The 23,316-nt window shown below is 31.1% G+C and overlaps 1 protein-coding gene and 1 long non-coding RNA gene across 3 annotated transcripts; one reads left to right on the top strand and one right to left on the bottom strand.

Annotated features, from left to right (window-relative positions):
• Window positions 1-7,209: 7,209 nt before the first annotated feature.
• LOC110705555 (probably inactive leucine-rich repeat receptor-like protein kinase At2g25790) lies at window positions 7,210-13,356 on the bottom strand. The gene is made up of 3 exons (XM_021883444.1): window positions 12,829-13,356; window positions 9,257-11,855; window positions 7,210-7,847 (listed from the first exon to the last, which is right to left on the bottom strand). Exons 2-3 carry the CDS (start codon window positions 11,742-11,744, stop codon window positions 7,492-7,494), a joined length of 2,844 nt encoding a protein of 947 aa, XP_021739136.1. The 5' UTR covers window positions 11,745-11,855; window positions 12,829-13,356; the 3' UTR covers window positions 7,210-7,491.
• Window positions 13,357-20,581: 7,225 nt separating this feature from the next.
• Window positions 20,582-21,384, top strand: LOC110705313. 2 transcript variants are annotated; one of them, XR_002508063.1, is made up of 2 exons: window positions 20,582-21,058; window positions 21,151-21,384. It is a non-coding gene; the product is annotated as an uncharacterized LOC110705313 (long non-coding RNA). The 2 variants fall into 2 exon arrangements; XR_002508064.1 differs by having other exon boundaries at window positions 20,582-21,063.
• Window positions 21,385-23,316: the final 1,932 nt, after the last annotated feature.

Here is a 23,316-nt window from a genome sequence, read left to right as displayed (position 1 = left end):
TTTTTTTTCAGTTATTGTAATTGTAGCCCGTAATTATATAATTGGACCACTGTACCTTTATTTTGGCTAAATTAATAGTACTAAAAGCTTTTGCTTTTTCCTTATGAGGAGGAACAATTCATAATGCATGTCAAAATGAAAGGTAAATTATATGTGTAATACAAATAGATGTATGGATTGTTGGATTTATGCTCAATATAATGTTTATCAGAATTGGTTGTTTGATTGAATTATGCTTGTGTGGGCTCCACCACAACATCACATATTATGCATCCATGTTGTGGGATACTTGACTGAAAGATGGAGCAAGCATATAGACTGATAGATATAATATATTGGTTAAATATATATAATCAAGCATAAGCAAGATATAACCCGAGTTACCCAAATTGAACTCAATTCTACTTGAATCTTCCGCATCAACTCTAGGTTGTACGAAAATGTAAAGTGGGATATAAACGCGAAAGTGAGGAGTCTTGAAATGCAAGCTATGGATGCCGCACTTGGTTTTTGACAAAGAGAGATAGAGATCGAGAACAAGATAGAGGATTCATTCAATGTTGAAAAACTCTAGTGAGAAAACGTTATTTTCGAGCTTCATAATACTTCCTACGTTAACTATTATTTGCAACTAAGGGGGTGTTTGCGGACTCCTAGGCAAAATTTGTTTCTGAGAGTAAAATGGAGAGAAAAAGTTGGGTGCATGTGATGAGGAGAGAGATAGAGAGAAATGATTACCTAAAAAGGAAAAAAAAAACATTTGTTGCACATAATAGTTAGCATTCATTTATAGTATATGTTGCAAATAACCGTTAACGGAGGTAGTATTTGAAATTTCGTAAACAAAAACAGTGTCAAAATCGAAAACATAGATACCAAATAGAGTTTACATACAAGATACAACATACTATGAGAGCTACAAAGGGTAATGATGTAGACGAGATTTAATCCACTATGAGGCCCTAAAACTTTCACCAATTAAGTTAATTTGCATCCACAAAATGCTGCTTACTTGATTAGTAAGAGTTAGCCGTTCAAAAAAGTTGCATACCAATTATTTCTTCAACTAACCCATCATTAATCCTTCAATCTTACTCTTAAAATTAAGTTGGCTCCCCATGAAATCACGTATTATGTACCCATGTTTTCTGAATTGAAACAGCCTGGAAGTTGTACGTGACTGTGAGCCAATACTAATTCAAGGGTCCACCACCATGCATGTTGCAATTAGAGCCCATAATTGATCATATCATATCCCATTTATATTAAGATGAAATCAAATCACTCCTAATTCTATCTTATCTAATAATACAGTCTCCTGCACATAATCAAAACCCTACTACTTGAACCTCTATATTGTACTCAAATAAATTATCATCATTTTCTAGGACTGGACCAGCCTATATACATAACTAAGGTGTTATGAGTATTTATGTGGCCCGATAGCCTTTTTTTTTCTTTTCTTTTTTTAATAATTTTTATTTATTTATTTATTTTCAATATGCTCAAGCTAGGGTCAAAGAAATAAAGAATAATCAAACTTTTTAATTTAACCTTTGGAGTCCATTATTGTATGCATGGATTATGTGATTTTAATCTCATATATGTTTTTCCCTAGTTGAGAATTTTGAATGAAATTGAGGACCGTCTATATTCTACGCACTTTTGGTGTAAACTTGATCAATTTGGTTTCGATACAAATTCGTTTCTCATTTAATGTTTGTTTCATAGAATTGTATAGGTGTTTTGAAAACATTATTTAACGGCCTACAACTGAATAATTAAGGATGATTGAGGGAGATGGTCATGTGACAAAACTTGCACAAGTGAAATTTGAATTCCTTAAGACATTGGATGACTTGGTGAGATTCCTGGCGTTTGATGTAAGAGTGGAATTGTTGAAGCAGGCTTTCCAAACAACACATGTAAATGTCCACATCGAGAAAAGTTGAGAGAGTTGAACACTCAACAAATTAAAAAGAACAAGAACGTCTTATGGGAATAAATTTAATGATATCATTTTCTTTGTTAAATTTTGAAACAATATGAAATGGGCCTGGGCAACCCGAACAAGGCGGAGGAGAGTTTGGTCCACAAACAAGGGTTTGGAGCTTCCATACTAAAACCAATTGGCAATAGTAGGAGGTACTCCTCTACCTTATAAAGTGAAACCATCTCTCCTCTTTCTCCAATGTGGGACACTCATAAATGAGTTACAATGGGTATAGGTCAGGCTATTACTATTGTTTGTGCCTTTGCAATAAAGATTGTGCAAAAGTATGTGGTTAGGATGCAATTTAAGATTTTCTTGATAAGGTGATGATATATAAGATATATAAAAACAAGTTTTTAGATATGATTTGCATGTTGAAAGTTTTGGTAGCAAAAGAACTACCTTTTAAAAATCAAAATGCAAAAAAGGTGCTTTTGAACCCTTTTGCATGGTCTTCAAGAAATTTAATTGAAATCTAGCTATTGTATTGAGGCTTTTGAGAAGAAAATCCAATTTCACTTACTTTGTGAAATAGTATCAATCTTTTTGCCAGCAAAATAGAGCTGTTGTTGGCCTTAATGTTGCTATAATTAATGTCAGTTGATTATTGGATATTTTCTTTGATTTGTCTGATGAAGAGACTAATGCAACGTTTGGTGGTGTGGAAATGTGGAATCTTCTAAATATGAACGTAAGCCAATCCACCCCACGAGTTTAAGTCCTTCCCCATCATTGCTTAATATTGCATAGAAGCAACTAGAATGAGCCAAAAGATGTATAGGAGAAAACAATCGGAGAAATGATGATCAATCCGTCTTAGATATAATAATAAAGGCGATTAAATTTATTTTAACGTTCATTATAACTTTTTTATTTACCTATACAAAAGTAAGTTGAATTTTAATTAATAACATTGGGTGATCCTATATATTTATGTAATAGTATATTTATTTCTTTTCTTTTAATCTACGTATGTAAAAATTATGTTTTGAAATTAACAGGACTTATAATAGATTTTTTTTTTTTTAAAAATAAATTAAAATTCATAAAAGATGGGGCTATATGATCCACGATAATCCTCGAAAAAAGAGAAGCAATAACATATGCATCATCATTAGGTTGTTTGAAGAAGTTGAATTGGGTTGAGAAAAAAAAAAAGTTTGTGTGGACTTAGCATGCATGGTTCAAAAAGTAATTACATTTTGACTAGACTTCGACATGCATTACATTTACATTCTTCTACAAATTAGATTCTTGTCTTGTAGTAATCTTATAATATATATGTCTTACTAAGTTGGTAAATTTAATGTGTCAATCTTAGTCAAAATTGTCAAAAAAAAAATAAATATATATATATATATTAAAGATTGTTAGCATGTTACATTGAAACGAGGTTGGTGAAATTGAAATTAAGGTCAAGAGTGAGCACCAATAGATATGAAGCACTTACCTTTACGAGTATTTGTTATACAGTACATTCTAAGTTGGTGATGAGGGAACAACACATTCTTATCATGTGATAAAAACTTTTTTCGGCTTACTATGGTGTTGATTAGAGATTATTTATTTATTTTTTCCTTTTGGTACAATTCAAGTTTCTAAGAGGTTTTGTGATGATGAAATTGAACGACATGATGAACAGGCTTGAACATTTTGGGACTTAGATCGACACGCACAAATCATAAGACAGATTGCATGCAACGAATACATTTATTATGATTTTAAATATATTTGTTTTTTCCAAAATAATGGCATAATTAAAGGTTTTACCTTGTTTAAAAATTCTATAATTATGTTGCTTAATTAAAAAGAATTAAAGGACAAAAAATCATTCTAGCATTTTTTGAATCCCATTTATGTAACATCTAGTTCATTTTGTAAATATTATATTATTCTGATATTTTATTTTATTTTATTTATTGCAATTTTTGTTGGCAATTGCTCCATATTATGAAGTATCATTCCATGAACCTCAAGGCACCTTGTGTACCTAGTTTAGGGCAACCTTGCAACGTGCAAGTATGCAACAATGCAAGTCATGAAGTTTGCGGACATCCTCACTCCTTAAGTTTATTCTTACACTCGAACTCTTATAAATTAAATACAGTATTGGTTGGGTACAATTTAGTTTTATCTAATCTTTGTTCCAATTTCATATGGTATGTTCTAATTAATCTGATTTTTCATGTTATGCCTAAACTATCTTTAAATAATTATTATTAACATTAATCAATTAATTTCATTTAAATCTTGGCTATCATCATTCAAATAATATCTTAAAAAAGTAGTGGAATATAAGTTATATAATTGCATATGTCCTAGAAGGCTAGAACTCTGCAATTAGCCAATTACTGATCATTGTCCATATTGTAGGAGCAAAAGGCATACATAAAGGCAGAAACATTTTACAGTAAAGTCCTAAACCATTCTTATGGACCAGCAAAAATCATTCTCATAATTTCATTAATTGCAGCTTTTAAGGGCCTGTAAAATTATACATAGTGTGTTGTATATATTCTCGTCTTTTATTCATTTTGCAGAACTGTTTATTTGGACAATAGAAACAAAATTTGTATCATTGTATCAACGATCTATCTTCGTCAGGGAGCTTTGGATGTCCAAATCACTAACATGATGCATGGTCCCCAAAATATGTAAAGAACTATAATTTGGAATTTTACTGTTTGACCCTTACCAACTTTATTATCTAATGAGGATGGACCAATCTCCTTTTGAATGTCTTTACTTGAACGGTTACTAGTGGAAGAGGATAAAAGTTGACGAGGATAGGATATCAATTAGATTAGTTGGTACCGAAATAATAAGTTTTAATAATTTGAGATTTTTGCTAGAATAAGAACGAGAATTTGGGTCACATGAGTATATATGCTTATGTATGCCCCCCTTGGGCCTTGACTAATAGTGCAATTACGTGTAAATTTCTTGGAGTTATAAGGGCATAGCATCAAATATGTACTTGACACCTACGTCAAATTAAATTTCCTATGGATCTTGACAATTCATTTCACAGTTACACATTGATTAAAATGATATTAATTTCTAGAAGTACAAGACTTGAGCTAACTGTCGCGGGTCATCTCCCATACCGTCGGATGCAATGCATGGGTCACTACTCACTAGGCAGCGAGGCTCATCGTGGCCTAATGGGTATTGGGTGCCCAAGGGCTGCTAGGAGCAGCGATAACCCTAAATTATAAGTGTCATATATAATTAACAAATTAATTGAAAAATTGACTATAATTTATGAGTGTCATAATTAACAAATTAATTGAAAGTAGGCTGGTGAGAAGAATTGAAAGCGGGAAAATCACCCAAAAATAAAAAGGGAATTTAGAAGTAGTTACTAATAACAAAGAGTAGAGGGAATATAGTCATAGATCCAAAAAGGGTAGATAAAAGTGAGGCACATTCATAATGAATAAACCCTTTATAATTTTCATATTTGCAAAAAGCTATTGTTGTTTAAGAGTTGAAAGAGGAACACGAGTTTGCAATTTTTGACTTGCCCACTTTACAGTACATGATTGGGAGAAAACGGAAAGAATAATTTTATCAAACTATATTTTATGATAAAAGCTAATATTATTGTCACACGTAGTACCCACCATTACCATTAATTCACTGTATGCAACTTCAATTCGGTCTTTTAGTGGATTCGTGACTAAAAACTAACGTAACTTGCATGAGTTTGGAACTCTATTTTGAGTGCATTTCGAAATTTTTATAGTTCACTTGGTAGATTTAATTTGTTGAGTAAGGGTATATAGGTTCTTTTCAGCTTAATTTTAGTTCAGTTTAGTTCCTAATTTTCTTCTCCCAGTTTAGTTAAGTTCAGTTCAACTTCAATCACTTCAGTTCAGTTCAGCTCAATTCAGTAAATCAAAACAAACCCTGAGTACCATTCGATCAATTCTTTCTCTTTGTGCTTATGGGCTTTATTCATGCTTTGTATATTTCGTGTTGACAATTTTCTCGATTTTAAAGGTTGTGATTATCATAGTGTCACATGATACGTAACGCTGTTAACGGAAGTAGATTATTTCACAAATTTAAAGACTAGGGACCATGTTGAAGCAATATAATTGAGTATTATATACACGTAGAAGCATTTAGGTAATTTATGATGAGATTAAATGATTTATAGCAAATATATTACATTTGCTCTTACGTTCTCTATCATTCACGTACTACATCAAAAGTAGACCCATGACCAATATTTTTACTTTTTAGCTAGGTTTTAAGGGGGTTTCTTATCATACTGACTTATTTTAATGTTTGTGACCCGTGCTAGCTTTTCTTTTTTTCTTAGTTTTATTATTCTACTTTAAATTATTGAGTTATTGTGAATAATTAAGACCATTTTATTCATTTTTTTTTTTTTTTTGCAAAGGAATAATTTTGAACTAAGACCATATATCACTGAACATTATGCAACAATTTGGAAACAAATCCTTTTACCCTAAAATAATAGAGGGAATTCACTATCAATTAAAGGGCTGGGTAAACTGTAATTTTCATATATCCCCTGCCCTATAAGTCAATTGTCGCTTTGGACTACATATTTATATTTCAATTATGTTGTAGCTTGTCTATTTGAGTAAATAACAAGCATAAACATTTTTCACCCTTGTAAGCTATGATAATATGAGTTGAAATTTATACACTAAATTTGTTTTTTCCACTTGTTTTTATCTCATGGTAATTGGGAAAGGTAAATTAAGGTGCTTAATCAATCAAGGCTTTTTGTAAAATCAACAAAAGCTAAACTTAAGTGGTTGAGTTTGTCGTTTAATTGTCAATGTATCCACTCATGATGAAAGAGGTCAGCGACATTTTCATTAGTTTCATATAGCTATACATGCATAAAAGATATATATATATATATATATATATACCTTCTTGACCAATTAGAATGAAAATGTGTTTTACTATCATATATTGTGATTAGAAGTCATAAGATTCCCCGTCTGCTCAAAAATAGTATTTTTATTCCAAATTACACTTTGTGTTATTTCATGCACTCGAAAGTATCAAGAATGGTGCTTCCGTTGATGCGTCCACATACATTATATTTTCTATTTTAGAGCACTAGATGTTTTGTGGTGCATTGTTGATACACTTTTATTTTATATCAATACGTGTAAGAATTGTGGATTGCACATAGTTTGAAGTAAATACCAAGATAATTTAAGCTATTACAATAATTGTATTAGTTGCACTGCTCCATAATATAGAAATTGAGATTCTTAATACATTAATCAACTATGTTTGTAAAATACAATTCAATCAATTATCTACCTATATTCTACACTTAGTAATTAGTCATCACAAATTACATCACCCAAAATATATATAGCAACCCTATACTAAGCCCTTACTTAGGCAAAACAAGCTTAGGAGATGAAATAAAACCTCAACAAAAGCCATGATTTTTTATGGGCCAAAAATTTAACATAAAATACAAATCCCAAAACTAATTACCTAGACATCTCAAACCCTAAAACACACCTTCTAGACTTCATAATTGACTCTAATGCTTTAACCACATCACTTGAACAAGGCCTTGCAGTTGGGTCACTAGCAGTGCATTGGAGTGCCAAGTTCATAGTCTCCACAATCTCATTTGGATTATTCAACCTTTGATCTCGAATCTCAGGATCGATCCACGTGTCAAGATGACAATCCGAATAGCAATACCGGGCCCACCCGATGATACCATCGTGGGCCCCCAACTCCGCGTCCGTGGGCCCCTTTCCAGTTAGTAGCTCAACAAGAATTAGACCAAATCCATACATGTCATTCTTGTCTGTGATCTCCTTAGCCTCTTTTGTTTCTGCCATATAGTATATATATTCACACATAATTATTTATCAACCCTCTAAGTTAATTAAGCTTAATACACAAAAAAAAGAATACATAACCATGTAATTATGTTGTTACTTTACCAGACTAATTATAATGCCATTAATTTAGATATTATAAAGAATAAAGGAATGTTCAAAATGCAAGAATATGCCATGTTAATTAAGTAGTCCATATTACATGTAATTGGTGGATCGGTGAATAATTGTAAAATGACATCAAAGTTAAATATGAAAGTACCATGAAATGATGTTGTGAGCTGTTATAATTTATCTTTAACTTTAGAGATGGGGTCATATTAATTTTGGGAAACTGTGTTACACCCTTAAATCGTGTAAACATGTTGCATATTCATGCAGAATTGTTTGCATTCATAAAAGTTTCAATTATATGATCCTCATTTTACTTTGTTGTGTGTTCTTTCTGAAACATTTTTTTGGTGTAGGTCACATGAACTAATCATCCCTTGGACTCGTGATTATTATTTCCTTAAGTTAATACTAATTACGACAATATAAATTTCATCGATTCCTATCTGTTATTTATGAAATTAAAAAAAAACCTATAAAGAAACCGCGTAAAAAAAAATGAGATGAGTATGATCTGAGTTAACATTATATCGAATAAGACATTTTAATGTTCTACTAGAGAAATAAATCATCTTGAAGATGGTACAAAATTAGGTGTTGGGATATCATTAAAGGAGTGAAAGGTTTCAAAAATGATGATTATGCATTATTAAGTCTATAATATTGTCTATATATGATCATTATCAGGTATATATATATTAACAGTCCCATAATATAAAAGTACTCTCACAGGCTCACAGCACTGAAAAATTATATTATAACCAGTCTATGTTCCTGTTTTAGCTTAAACAAAATTAACTACAATAACAATTGTACTTAATAATTGAATATACTTAGGTTACAGTATGTTTTATAAATAAGAGACATTACTGACATATTCCAGTAAATGTTCTGTGACTTAATTATTCCAATACTTTAATCCAAGTTTATTATATTATCTAATTAATTATTTCATGGATAGCTGATTTCAACATCGATAAGTAATTAAATGCTGTTTAACAAGGATAATATAACTGCAACCATGTCTCCATGATACATATTGGACCAATAACTAGTTTTTAATATTTTAAAATCATGTGTATTGATAAACTTATAACAAGTTAATGTTCTAAAACACATTTAAGCTAACACATATAATATTTTTATTTTTTTACCCTTATGTGTATTAGATGTAGATTATGTTGCAATTATTTTGAGATACAGGGAGTAACGTCTTTAAGAATATATAGTAGAAATATAATCATGCAATCAAAACCATGTATTGAAAAAATGTAATATACTGATTAATTACCTGGTGCAACATAGGCAGAAGACATGAAGCTTTTAGGCCCTAAGCAAAACAACCCACCAACACTTAATCTCAGGCGAGCCTCATCCTTTCCGTCGACAATGATTCTCTCCGGCGACATTTCACCAACCAAAACACTCGGCGAGCAATGATAGTGAAGGTACTTAAGAGCCCTAGCAACCCCGAGAGCAATCCTTCTTCGACGTTCCCAACTCAAACCATGTATAACTTCACTCAAACACTTCCCTTCCACCTTCTCATAAATCAAAAACCCTATTTTTTCGGACTTGCAAACCCCAAGTAGCTTCACAATATTTGGATGCCTAATTTTCCCAAATTGTGAAATATCCTCCCACAAACTATTAACACTCCATTCTTCCACCACAAATTGCATTTTCTTATCATTTTTCTTGGTAATTATATCTTGGATTGATATAAGCTTAGATGCCTTAGGATCAAAGAATTGTATCTCCCAAATTCCATCTTTCATTTCCACCCTTTGGACTTGCAACAATCTTTCCCTCCTTTTCTTGATTATAATGAACACACACAAAATAATAATCACAACAAATATGATCACACCAAGGGATATAGCCAGGCCCCACCATACAGTCGTGGTGGGGCCTTTCTGATCCCCTCCGCAAAGTGGCAAACCACTTGTAGAGTGTAGCCCACCACATAGGTAATTCCCGGCCACTGCACTCGAGTTAATGGCCAGGAATGCTCCGGTGGAGGGCAGCACACCGCGAAGGTGGTTATAAGATACATTAACCTCAACCAACGAGTCCACAACCCCTAAATTCCTCGGTATCTCACCAGAGAGTTGGTTCTCCGATAAGTCCAACTGCCCTAACACCGGCATCTGGCCCAACCCTAGAGGGATTGAGCCAGTTAGCCTATTATGGCTAAGGTCAAGTGTCACCATCTTCTTGCATGATGCTAACTCCTCCGGGATTTCGCCACTAATCCGGTTCCTAGCTAGCCTCAACAACATCAACTCGGCAAGCTTGCCATAGCTTGGAGGTATACTACTCGAAAAAACATTCTCCGACAAATCCAAATTCTCAAGCTTAACACTACTTGACATATCAGGCAACTCTCCAACAAACCTATTATTAGCCAAATTCAACATTTGAAGCATTGGCATATCCCATTTATGTTGATCAATATTCCCCGAAAGATCATTACTCGAAATATCCAAGAAATAAACATTTTCAAGCCTTGTAAACCCCCTAGGCAACCCCCCGGAAAGGGAGTTGTTTTGAAGGCGAATTCGCTTAAGCGAACGACACGATCCTAAGCTTGAAGGGATCCCTCCGGAAAGGGAATTGGAAAAGAGGATAAGTTTATAAAGATTTCCGGATTTACAAAGGGAATCAGGAATTTTTCCTGCAAGAAAATTTGTAGAAAGGTCTAGAATTGTGAGATTGTTCATTTTTCCTAGGTCTTGTGGTATGTCACCATGAAACTTGTTACACCATAGTTGAAGAACTTGAAGATTTGGCAATAACGAAATCGAATTCGGGATTTTTCCTGTCAAATTATTGGTGAAGAGATGAAGAACTTGAAGATTTTGTAAATGGACAAGTTCATCAGGAATTTCTCCTGAGAGAAAATTATCACTCAAGTCTAGTGAAACAAGACTTTTTATAGTGAAAATTGAAGGAGGAATTTCACCACTTAATTTGTTTTGATACAAAAAAAGGTGTTGAAGATTTGTAAGGTTGCCAAATGAAAAGGGTATTGATCCACTAAGCTTGTTATAAACAAGATCAAGATGATATAAAGAGGTTAACATACCCAAATTACTTGGGATATTTCCTGATAAATTGTTGTAACCCAAGTAAATCCATTTTAAATTCTTCAAATTCCCAAAGTCGTTTGGAATTTCACCTGAAAGTTGGTTAGAAGCCAACGTTATGTACTCAATCTTGGTCATATTCGAAATCGATTTCGGGATTTCTCCTACAAGTGCATTCCCTCCAAGATCAAGGTACCTCATATTACTCAACAAACCAATGTTTTCCGGTATTTTGCCTGAGATCATATTGTTGGAGAAGTCCAAGGTCTCGAATCGTGTCACTTGTTGCAGGGGACTAGGCACACGGCCCGTGAGATTGTTGTTGCTCATGTTCAGGCTAATGAGTGATAAGCATGAAAACACACCTTCAGGGATATTCCCATGAAGTTGGTTTACTGAAAGATCAATGGTAACAACAAAGGGAAGGCGAAACAACGAAGGCGAAAGCTCGCCGGAGATGTTCTTGCTAGACAAGTTTATGGTAATGACATGGGCGTTGTTGGGTGAACATGTAATGCCACTCCAATTGCAGGGTGAGGATGAATGATCCCAACTCGAAAGCGATCGAGTTGGGTCTTTTATTGAAGCTTTGAAGGATAAAAGATGGTCCATTTCATTGCCTTTGGAGAAATCAAATGCAATGAACATAAAGAAGAAGAGAATTTTGGTGATTTCTGATGATTTTCTCATCTTTTTGGACTTTTTGGAGAGAATAAGTGAGGATTTAGAGTCAGAGGAAACAGAGGAGATGATTTAGTTGAGTGAAGTGATTAGTGTGATCATCCTTTTTATGCCTTGGATCTGATCAAAAGCACATAAAATTATAAAATCAGACATAAAGTTTGGTATAAAACACAAAAGTAAAAGGTTATGAAATAATGAGTTTATACTAATGTTTAAGTTCTTCATACATTAGCTATACATGCACTAGTTTTGAGTTAAAGGGGTATGTCTTTATTTTTGTTTTGTTTTGTTATTGTTCTTTTGATAGTGGGATTTATGGGCCTTTTCTCATCCCAAGGTAATGGCGGGAATGAATGAGCCAAATTTGACTAGATTGAATTATCAAGAAAAAAGGGGTGGTAGTATTATTGTAATCTTTTCATGAGAAAATATAGGGTGTGTTTAATTGAAATAACACATATGAACTACTAATTTTTAGAACGTATAATTTCTCTTATATAGTCACATATATTTCATTTTAAACATACAATAATGTTGCAGTTTTTCACTTTATTTATAAGTAAAACGCGGTTACTTATATTATTGATACTAAAATTTAATGCTAGAAATGAGTATACTTAAGTGATTTCTAATCAGAATTAAATGTATATGTAATTAACTTGCAAATTGACCATAGAAGGTAATTATAATGTATAGTGCGACGTGTAAATCTATAAAATTTAAGAACATCAATAGACTTTTATGCAGATCACAAAAAGACACGACACATACAACAAAATTTGAGCATCAGAAAACATGCACAAGCAATTTTCTATCTACCGACTATATACGCAAAATACTATTCTCTAAAGAGATAGTTGTTACATACAATTTATTAGTTAAAAATACACTATAGATGTGACAACTCATTTTAATTGAAGACAATTTCTTACCGAGGCTTCATATGCATTATTGTGCAATATATAAACAATGAAATAGACAAACCTAATAACCTTAAACTAACAACACAAAACATGCATCACATCTAAGATACTATAGCAAATAGTGTAAAATTGGAAGCTTAGTCTACTTGCTTATGATATTCAATTACCTTGTAAGCTAGTATTAGCACCAAAGAACTTGAGAGAAACTTTTGCATAATTTAAGAGAGAGAGGTACGACTTTGTATGTATGATAACACTTGTTGAGAGGAAAGAGTGAAGCAAAGAGTGAGTGATTAAGAACTTTAAATAGAAAGAATATAGATCAACAAATAGGGCAATAAATTGAAAGATAATTATAAAAATTTGGCCTTATCTTTTATTTTTTAATTTCTTTTTTTTTGTGTGTGTAGTTTGAATGCAAAATATACAACGGTTGAAAGGGGACAGATGTTTGGAAAAGCCCTCAATTGAATTTGTCGGACTGAGATTTGATCAAAATCCTCCCTTTGACTCACTTTTGATCAAAATGGTGATGATAATTGATTAACAACTTTATAAAATGATATTTATTTTGGTTTTTTTATTTAAATTTAGGGAATGCTTTTAACCGTTGAAAAGGAATTCAAAGTTTTGGGAAGTAATGATGAGTATACTTGGTTAGCTTCCATCTTGTACTTGACATTATGTAATCGTAAAAGTAGCAATTAAAAGCATCATGCATGCATGTGTGCAAGACTGTAACCTTTTCCCTACACTTCCTTTAAATCATCCTTCTATAATCAACACAAATCATGAGTTCTAATAAAAATAACTTAATTACAAGAAATATATTTGTTATTGAGACTTTGATTATAGTAATTGTGTATTAATGTCTATAAATCACACTCTTCTTTAAGATTATAAGCATGCATACTTAACCACATTGAATGTAATATGCCTTTGCCCTCGCCTTCGATTCGTGTGTGCTTGGAACCAACATGAATATGTTCTTGAGTCTCCTTGCTTGCAAATGGAGCATGCTTATGTATATGGTCAAAATCCATGTGCTATAGCATTAGGCCAACTCACTCTATGGAGCTCGGTACTTTTGCATTTATTCAGAATGAAATATAGGCTCTAATACTACTTATTAGACCTACACAAAGCCACTAAATAAATTAGGCTACACTTTGGTAGATGAATCGAAGACAATACAAACACCGATGTGCTATGTAGTACGTTATATGAGTTAATCGATAGATTCTCTATTGTGTACTCCATAATACTCCTAGAATATATTTATGCCAATGAACTCATTTGTGAGTTTATTTATTAAACTTGCGGCCTTCACATGTGAGTCTATCCTTGTCTTGCAATGAGGGTATGTATGTCACAACATAAAAGTTGCAAGACTCTAGCTAGACTTTTATGAAATTTTTACATGAAACATATTGTCCTTATCAAAACTTATTGCTCTTTCTTTGTAATCAATTTTCTTGAGGTTTGTGTTTAAATTATAATTCAAAATTTTCACATCTTGTATTTTTCAAATCAATGAGCAGTTTTCTCTTTTTAAGACTAATAACGGATTAGGATCTTTAGCCACCTATTCACAACATTAAGAATAGTAAGAACGTGAAAATTCTATCGTAGTCATCTTTTAAATGCCAATATTTGATTTTCATTGAAATTTTGATTTGTCATTTGATGGGCAAACTTATAAAAAATGAATTTTCTTATTTTTATTTTTCTAAATTTTCAAGAATCTTTTTTGATTAAATTCTGAAAAATTGATCTTTTAAAAAAATAAAATCATTTTAAATAAGATTTACCAACAAAAAAAATAATCAAAATCATCCAATGAAAATTAACTATAATGGTAGTCATTTTAAGGATGACTATAGTAGAAACATCCAAGGATCAGAGTAAGGGCCTATTCTCATACGTTTATTTTCAGTTCAGTTCAGTTCAGTTCAGCTCCTAATTTCCTTCTCTTATAAAATATTTATTTTGGTTCAGTTCAGTTCAGCTGAGTTCAATTCAGTTCAGTTCAGCGCAATTCAGCTGAGTTCATTCAATAATGAGAACATGCCCTAAATTCCAAACTAAGACACTTTGTCCCAAGAGTTTCACCAATATTAACTTTATAATCTTTCTTTTGGTCAAATCACCTAATTGAAACATGCAACTCTATCTGGGTCGCCACTAAAATTACGTATTTGATTAATTAATTAAAACATTACAATATTAAGATAGACTAAAGTCAGTTAGTCAGATGCATTATCATTGATAATACTGTATCAGTTTTCTTTAATTAGCCGTCCGTCATCATTAACGACTTAAACTTAATTAGTAGCAGTATTAAATCTAGATAAATACTGTATGGTTGTTCAACTTATGAAGCTCACTACCTAGCTGATCGAAATGATGGAAAGCATAATAAATGCCCCTATGAATTTGTATTCTTATTACTTTCGTATGCGTAGTATTTCCTCCCTTAAAATTAGTCACATTTGCGTTTTATATAGTACTACTACATATCAACATCTTATGCACACCTTTAACTTTTAAAATCTTAAAAATAAGTAATGGAATATTTTATCCTATGCAATTGTATGTAGTGATTGAGCTAGACAACTTAACCTTCAATAACACAATTAACTCATCTAAATTTATCGTAGAAAATAAAATCATTAGTTGATTATTATGAATTTAAAGACACATTGACTTTATGACCCGACCTATTTATTTATTTTTTTTAAAAAAAATTTATGTTTTTTTTTTTTTTTTGTTTTTTTTTTTTTTTTTTTGAACTCCAAGGTACAAATGCAATTTTTATAATGAATTTGTAGGGCCAAGTAATGTAAGAAAAATCCAAAAAACACTTCGTACGTATACACTATACAGCAAACTTCATGCATAACTGTAGAAAATCTGTCAAAAATGGTTCCTTTCAGTACAATTCTTCCACCATACATAACTCTGAAAAAAGACGAGAATTTGCAGAGTGTACAAATACAATCATACAAAAAGGTGTCTACTGAGATAGATGGAGAGGCAAAAGAGGATGTAGATGTCATGTAATTGTTTGTGTACACTAGATAAAGTTGATAGCAAAGTAAGAAAAAGCAAAGGAATAAAAAGGGAAAGTAAAATGTCTTTTACTCCTTTTGTGTATACTTCTTTGTTTATACTCTCTACTTGTTTTATTTATTGTTTCATTTTGATTTGACATGTTTAATCCAACTAGGTAAATCATCTATAATCTATTATAATTTAGTTCTAAATTTTCTTAAACTCTTTATATTCTAAATTTTTACTCGTATGTTCTAAATTTTATATCTGATGTTCTAAACTTTTCCTTAAGTGTTCTAAATTAAATCAAATATTCTAATTTAATACACACATGTTCTAATCATAAATTAGTTAAGTTTGATGTCATAAATTTTAAATAACTTGTTCCAAAATTTTAACTTATATGTTCAAAATTTTAAAACGTGTGTTTTAAGATTTTCAATTATATCTTCCAGATTTTAAAGCGTATGTTCTATTTTTTTACTCGTATGTTCTAAATTCTTTACTCACACTTTCTATATTCTATATCAGTTTGTTCTAAATTTTTATTCAGATGTTCATAATCTCAAATCAGATGTCTAAGTTTTACTCATATGTTTAAAATTTCATAAAGCAAATTTTATAAATTTTTAATCACTTGTTAATTCTTAAACATATTACTCACATAAATGTTCTAAATTATTACTCATATGTTCAAAATTTTAATTTAAGTCACATGTTCTAAATTTTAGCTCGCATGTTCTAAAATTTAACTCACATGTTCTAAATTTTAAATTAATTCTCATATAAGTATGAATTCTCACATATATAAATTGTTGGAATTTTTGAAAGTTGTATCGAGATAAATCAACGATAATGATAGTAATAAATAATGTGAATAATGTAAAAGGTAAACTAATAAAAGAACAAGAAATTATTACAGATTTCCCACATTATTTGGCTTTTGATTAATGTAGTAATAGAAAAATGCTCGTGCGTTGGTAAAAAAAGAGCCTACCATATTCTTTTTTCTCGAAGGAATATACAGTGAAGTGTCTTTGTCAAACACCACAGCATGCTTTGCCATTGTCTAGGGTTTAACACCATATCTTGGATCTCCACCATTATCTTCTTTAGTGATCTCCAATATAAGGCCTTCCTTTTGGAATTTAAGACCACTAAACTTTATGTTTAATACTTTAACTAATTAATAATTATGATTATTAGCATAACAAAGACAAAGTGTACTTTTTTTTAGGTCTAAGTAGTATTGTTTAACTAAGATGGATTATGCATTCATTATAGCTTAGCTTGTGTCATCATGCACTTAGATAGATCTTAGCTTGTGACAAGGAATATCAATGTAACACTGATTAGCTAAAGTAATTAGCTTGGTATTTAGAGGTTTTATACTCGGTAGTCCTAATTATTTGAATGCCTACTCATTTTTTTTTTTTTTTTTTTTATAGAATTAAGATTGAATAATTTTTTAATCAAAAGATTGTCAATTTGACGTGTAATAAGCAAAACTAAACATTAGGGAGTAAGACTTTGTTCTCCTCACCTTATATTCAAATATTTCAGGTATATAAATATAGGGAAGTTTAGAAAAGAATCAAAGATATATAAAAGTTGATCAATTATGATAATATAAGATAAGTTAACAAGTGCTAATAATTAAGGTCTATTAACGCATATTACATAACTATTAGTTCATGCTAATAGGATAATAAATGTATCGTTTCATATTTCTTACAACAAAGATGTATTATTTGTGAGACTTAAAATATTTATTATAGCAAATAATAATCAACTGAACATTACTTAAATGTAATTAGCTTTTCATTCCATTGCATTCTACTCAATAACAAAAAATTAAAAATAAGTTGTTTTTCAATAGAGGTAAATAGGTAATACAAATGACCGGGTTGGTCAAGCCGGAGATTCGGTTTGATTAGAAAGTTCAAATATTTGAAAATTGTTAAGATAAGATAAAAATATTATTTCAATCTAGAAAACACGGATTTCTTTACGAAAAACTCTAAATATAATGTATGAAGTATTTAAAGTTAGTATTCAAAAATTTGAATGAGGTTTTACTAAAATAAAAATTATTTACTTTACAATTAAAAACTCGAAGGTATCCAAAATTATATAAGATGATAGGAATACGATTTGAAAAATCTGGACCTCCTACATAAAATCATAAACCTGATCGGTTATACGAAGTATGTTTTCTCATTCTAAATTGGGCGGATCACAAATCGGGTCAATTGAATGGATTTTATTGTCTGGCCCTTGTAATGGAGCCCTAATAGTTTGACCCAAAAAAAAAAAGTTATTATACTGAAACATGGACTCATTTATCAAGTGGGAGGTATCGCTATTTGTTAGTGTCCTATTGCACTTATAGATCGTTGTTACCTCGATCAAAAGCATAATTACGTGAAACCAATCAGCCAACAGTGTGAAGACACAAGGCCCAGAAAAGCCCAATTGCACAAATTAAGCACCCAAACCCAAAGTAACCCCAGATTTTTGTATGAAGAAAAGATACAACTGCCCTAAATTGGCCTAATGTATGAATTAAAATAGATTTGGTCTGGATTAACTATTATACTAGGTAGACGCTCTTAGAATTTGTGCTCTTGTTTGTTTTATCTATTACAACTCTCCTACTATTACAAAATTAACATGTTGACTTAGGCTCTGTTTAGTTCACCTGATTTTAGCTGATCTGGTCTGGTCTGATCTTATCTTATCTTATCTTATCTTATCTTATCTTATCTTATCTGATCTGAACTTATATTTTCTGATCTGATCTGATTTGAACTTATTTTTTCTGATCTGATATGAACTGAACTTATTTTTTCTGATCTGATCTGATCTGATCTGAACTTATCTTTTCTGATCTGAGCTGATCTGAACTTATTTTTTCTAATCTGAACTTATTTTAATTATTTCAATATTCTACTTTTATTTTAATCAATATTAATGTTTTTTTTAAAACATATTAATGTTTTATTATTATTATTATTATTATTATTATTATTATTGTTAGGAAAATTATTATTATTATTATAAAATATTTTAGATCCCTTACAAATATTTTAAAAGAAACCTAAAAGTATTAATATTATCAGATAGTACAAGGTAATATACTTGTAATATTTGATAATTTTATTATTTACAATATCCAACATCATAAATGAATTTGTTTATAAGAAAGTATTAAAATGGGATCCTAAAAAACCTAAATTGCAGATTAAATTTGTCATAGCTTTATAGGGAATTTTACAAATTTTTTGGTAATGTAAAATGGTTGACTAAATTGAATTGAAAATTATCATTTCATATTTCAATATTCCGAACAACTATGGGTAACACCTCTATTTTCCTATATAAAACAATATCTTAGTGTCATAATTTTCACACTCTAAATCAATCTCCTAAAGTATTTTTCTATTCATTTGTTCAATAGGTTATTTGTCTTTTATCTCCATCATAGGTAAATACTTCAATACTCTATGTTATTAATTTTATCATTTGTCCATTGTTTTTTTTTGATAATGTAGGAAAATATACATTTATTTGATTTCATGAATTTTACATTTAACCTAATGCAAGTAATATCGATGAAAATATAAAGCACAATTATTATTTTATCTTCAGTTCATTTATTTCAAAAGAATCCTTTTGATTATAATCCTGGTGCCAATTCAACATTAATGTCTATAATTTATGCATGAAATATTGATTCCAAAGTGCTCTTTATCATAGTGTAATGGCTGGTAGGATAGCATGGTCTGAAGAATGTACGGAGATATTGTTGGACATATGCTTGGAGATGAAAGAATTTGGATATTTAAAGCTGAATTGGGATAGAATAGTTAGTACTTTGATCGTAAAATTGAAAAACAATTCAATATCAAACTAGTAACAAATCATTGGAATGATTTGAGATGTTTTGGACAATTCAAATCTCAATGGAAAATACTCACAATGATGCCAAATATGGGCACTAAACATCAATTGGCGATTATGGTTGTTGCATTCACACTTCACAATTTTATTCGATTACATGAGTTGGAACCCATTGATAGTGGTATAGATATCGAACCAAGAGCAGATTGTGATTTGTTTAACGAGAATCGTAAGGCTGTAATGAACGAAGTAAAACTTAATATAGAGAAGGAACACTACTACAAAAATGGCAAAAGAGACCTATAATAAGAGACCTGTTGGTTAATACAGCAGGTCTCTTTGATATAAGAGACCTAATATTAGAGATAACAGGTCTCTAAAATGTCAAAGGACCCACATGAGATTTTGGGACGAAAATAAGAGACCTATTGGTTTGCTGAACGGGTCTCTTATATATGCGCATAAGGATTAAGGACCCACCACAACTAGCGTACTCTCGCCTTTTCTTTGTTTTTTTTTTAAGAAAAAAAAATTCCCTTTTTAATTCTTATTCATTTATACAGCTCATTATTAGTCATGTTCATATGAATCTCTTTTCTTGTTCCCCTTTATACGTCTCTTTCTCTTTCACCTCATCACTTGTCTCATCTCATTTCTCATTTTTATTTCTCACGAAGCAATTAACTCCTCCTCATTAACGACGCTGCATCTTCCTTCAACACCGGCGTTGCCTTCTTCTTTTAACTCAAAGTTTGAGGCTTTCAACGTCTATTATGACCATAAATACTCCAGATCTAGAGTCTTGGTCAAATTTGCCTAAATAATTCTACAATTGAATTAGTCTTAAAAAGGTATGTTTCCATATCAATTTAATTTTGAAAAGTTTTTGGGTTGTTGACAAGGTGTTTCTATGGCAATGGTTTATGGTTTGTTTGTTTCTTTTTTAAAAAAATAGGTTGCTATAGTTTAGATTGGGTAGTTTTTGGTTTTTTCGTTGGTGGCTAGTGTCTTACGGGATTGGGGTTTTTTCACAAGGGGTTGGTTTTTCACGGGGTTGGGTCGGTTTATGACGAGGTTGGGTCGGTTTATTACGAGGCCGGGATGGTTTTCACGGGGGTGAGTGTAGTTTATACGGGGGTTGGGGTGGTTTTCACGGGGGTGTGGGCGGTTTGTTAGAGGTTAAGGCTTAGGGTTGGTTTATAGGGGTTTGTTATTGATGGTATTTTCTTGGGTTTTTTTTTTAATGTTAAATTAAGTATATTATTTCCTTTGCAGTTTGCAGTTTAGGTCAATTGATTACTTTAATATTGATGATTTTTCTGGGTTTATTTTGTATAACAGATGATTTAGGTGCCCAAGAGTTGATTTATATGGTGAAGATTGCATATGGGATAATATATGATTTTATCCCCTTAATTTTGTTATTGATGTTTAAATCGTGTAAGGTTGTGTTTATGTTGTTGATGTCTAGTTTTTAACCTGAATTATAACCCTTGAAGCTTTTTTTTATTGATTCTCTTAATGGTATACAGGTTTTTAGAGGCCAGATGACCAATTCAAGAAACTTGCTTAGCTGATATATGGAGGGCTAAAGAAATTACCAAAGAGATGGTTGGATTCACTTGCCGTATAAAATTGGTGGGAATGTTGTTAGTTTTGATAACTTATTGTAAATTATTATTTCCATTAGTTATTATTTACTTGTTCCATAAATTCTCTTATACATGTAAATTATTGTTCGTATATACTTGTAAATGTTACTACTAGTAAATTCCATAATTATATAAGTTTATGTAAATTTATCTAATTTTTTGGTTTTGTAATTTTCAATTTTAGTAGAATAATTACAAAATAATAAATATATATCGTCAATTTATAATTTTTTTTTAAAAAAGAAAAATTATAAAGAGACCCGTTACCTGACAAAACAGGTCTCTTTATGGCTATCAAAGAGACCTGTTGTATGAAATAACAGGTCTCTTCCCCTTCGTAAATATATGATGTATATACATGCGAAGAGACCTGTTACCTTACATAACAGGTCTCTTATTGATAACAAAGAGACCTGTTCAGTTGAACAGGTTTCTTTAGCAAAGAGACCTGTGAGCTAGAGACCTCCTCTAAACAGGTCTCTTATGCTATTTCTAACGGGTCTCTTTGGCCTTTTTTGTAGTAGTGGAAATTTGGAACTTCTTATGATGGAAATTATATTTGTAAACATTTATGATTTGAAGCTTATAATGAAAATTTAATTATTATCGTTTATTGTTTGAACAGTAATAATAATAATAATAATAATAATAATAATAATAATAATAATAATAATAATAATAATAATAATAATAATAATAATGTTATGAAATATTGTGTGGATGCCCATTATACTCCTTGTATCATTCCAGAATATTCTAGATAGAACTAGGATTTATATATTTATTTAAGAAAACCCTAATTATATTGTATATATATACCCATTATATGGAATAAAAATACACTGATATATTCTCTATCAATCTCTCTTATATTTCTCCCTATTTTATAACAAATAATAATAATAATAATAATAATAATAATAATAATAATAATAATAATAATAATAATAATAATTTGTATTTAATTTGAAATTATCTGATCTGATCTGATCTGAACTTATTTTTTCTGATATGATATGATCTGAACTTATTTTTTCTGATCTGAACTTATTTTTCCTGATCTGAACTTATTTTTTCTGATCTGATCTGATCTGAACTTATTTTTTCTGAAATAAGTAAAAATAAGGTGAACTAAACAAGGCCTTACTATGAGTGTATGAATGCATTAAAACTGGTAGTGGACCAACTGACCAACTCAGCCAAAAGCTTAAACTGATAGTTAAGGCCTAGGAATAAGTTTTATACTCTATCACCCCCCCTTACAAAATTAATTCCATTTTGAAGAAGGGGCGGATGAGATTCGAACCAATAACCTTTTTGTCACGTTGGCTCTGATACCATGTTAAAGGACCAAGTTAACCAAAAACTTAAGTTAATGGTTGAGGCTCAGGAATATGTTTTATACAATAGCAATATTAAAATATCTATTTTCAACGACGAACAAAAAATACCCGTTTTTTTTGTTGTGAGAATTATTTTCCTCAATTGTGTGTATACTCCGTAACTAGATAATATAAAGAAAGTCATTTGGGGATCTATAAATTTGCTACGGATTAATCCGTACAATGTAGAGTAGTAGAGTCGGAGCTTCCCCCAATTAATATGACATATTAACGTTATATGTTTATATGATGACACTTTCGTTATTTTTTGAACAACACGCAATATTTTAATGTTTTCTGTCTTTGTAGCTGATATGGCAGAAACAGTCGACGTTAGTTGAAAGTGAACGCTGAATTTCAATCCCGTTTAGCGTTTAACTTGGGAATCAAAAGATCCCGTTATCGAGTCATCTGGAGAAGAGCATCAACAATCTTCCCCTTCGAAACTTCGAGCTCTTCTCCATTTTTCCTATTTCGAGCTATTCTCCTTTTTTCTCAGCGCGTGAGGGAGCGATTTACGAATTTGATAGTTGGAGTTCTCAACCCAACTTGATACTGCGTTGTTGGTGTTCCGAAGAGACAACGTAATTGGTAAATTCCACAGCTTGAAAACCCTAGTTTTTGCTAATCATTCAATTCATTTTAAATTTTGCATTTGTTGAGG

This window comes from Chenopodium quinoa, unplaced genomic scaffold, assembly GCF_001683475.1.
Source record: "Chenopodium quinoa cultivar QQ74 unplaced genomic scaffold, ASM168347v1, whole genome shotgun sequence".
Taxonomy (NCBI): Eukaryota; Viridiplantae; Streptophyta; class Magnoliopsida; order Caryophyllales; family Amaranthaceae; genus Chenopodium; species Chenopodium quinoa.
The sequence above is the reverse complement of the archived record's forward strand: the minus strand, read 5'-3'. Positions and strand labels throughout refer to the sequence as shown.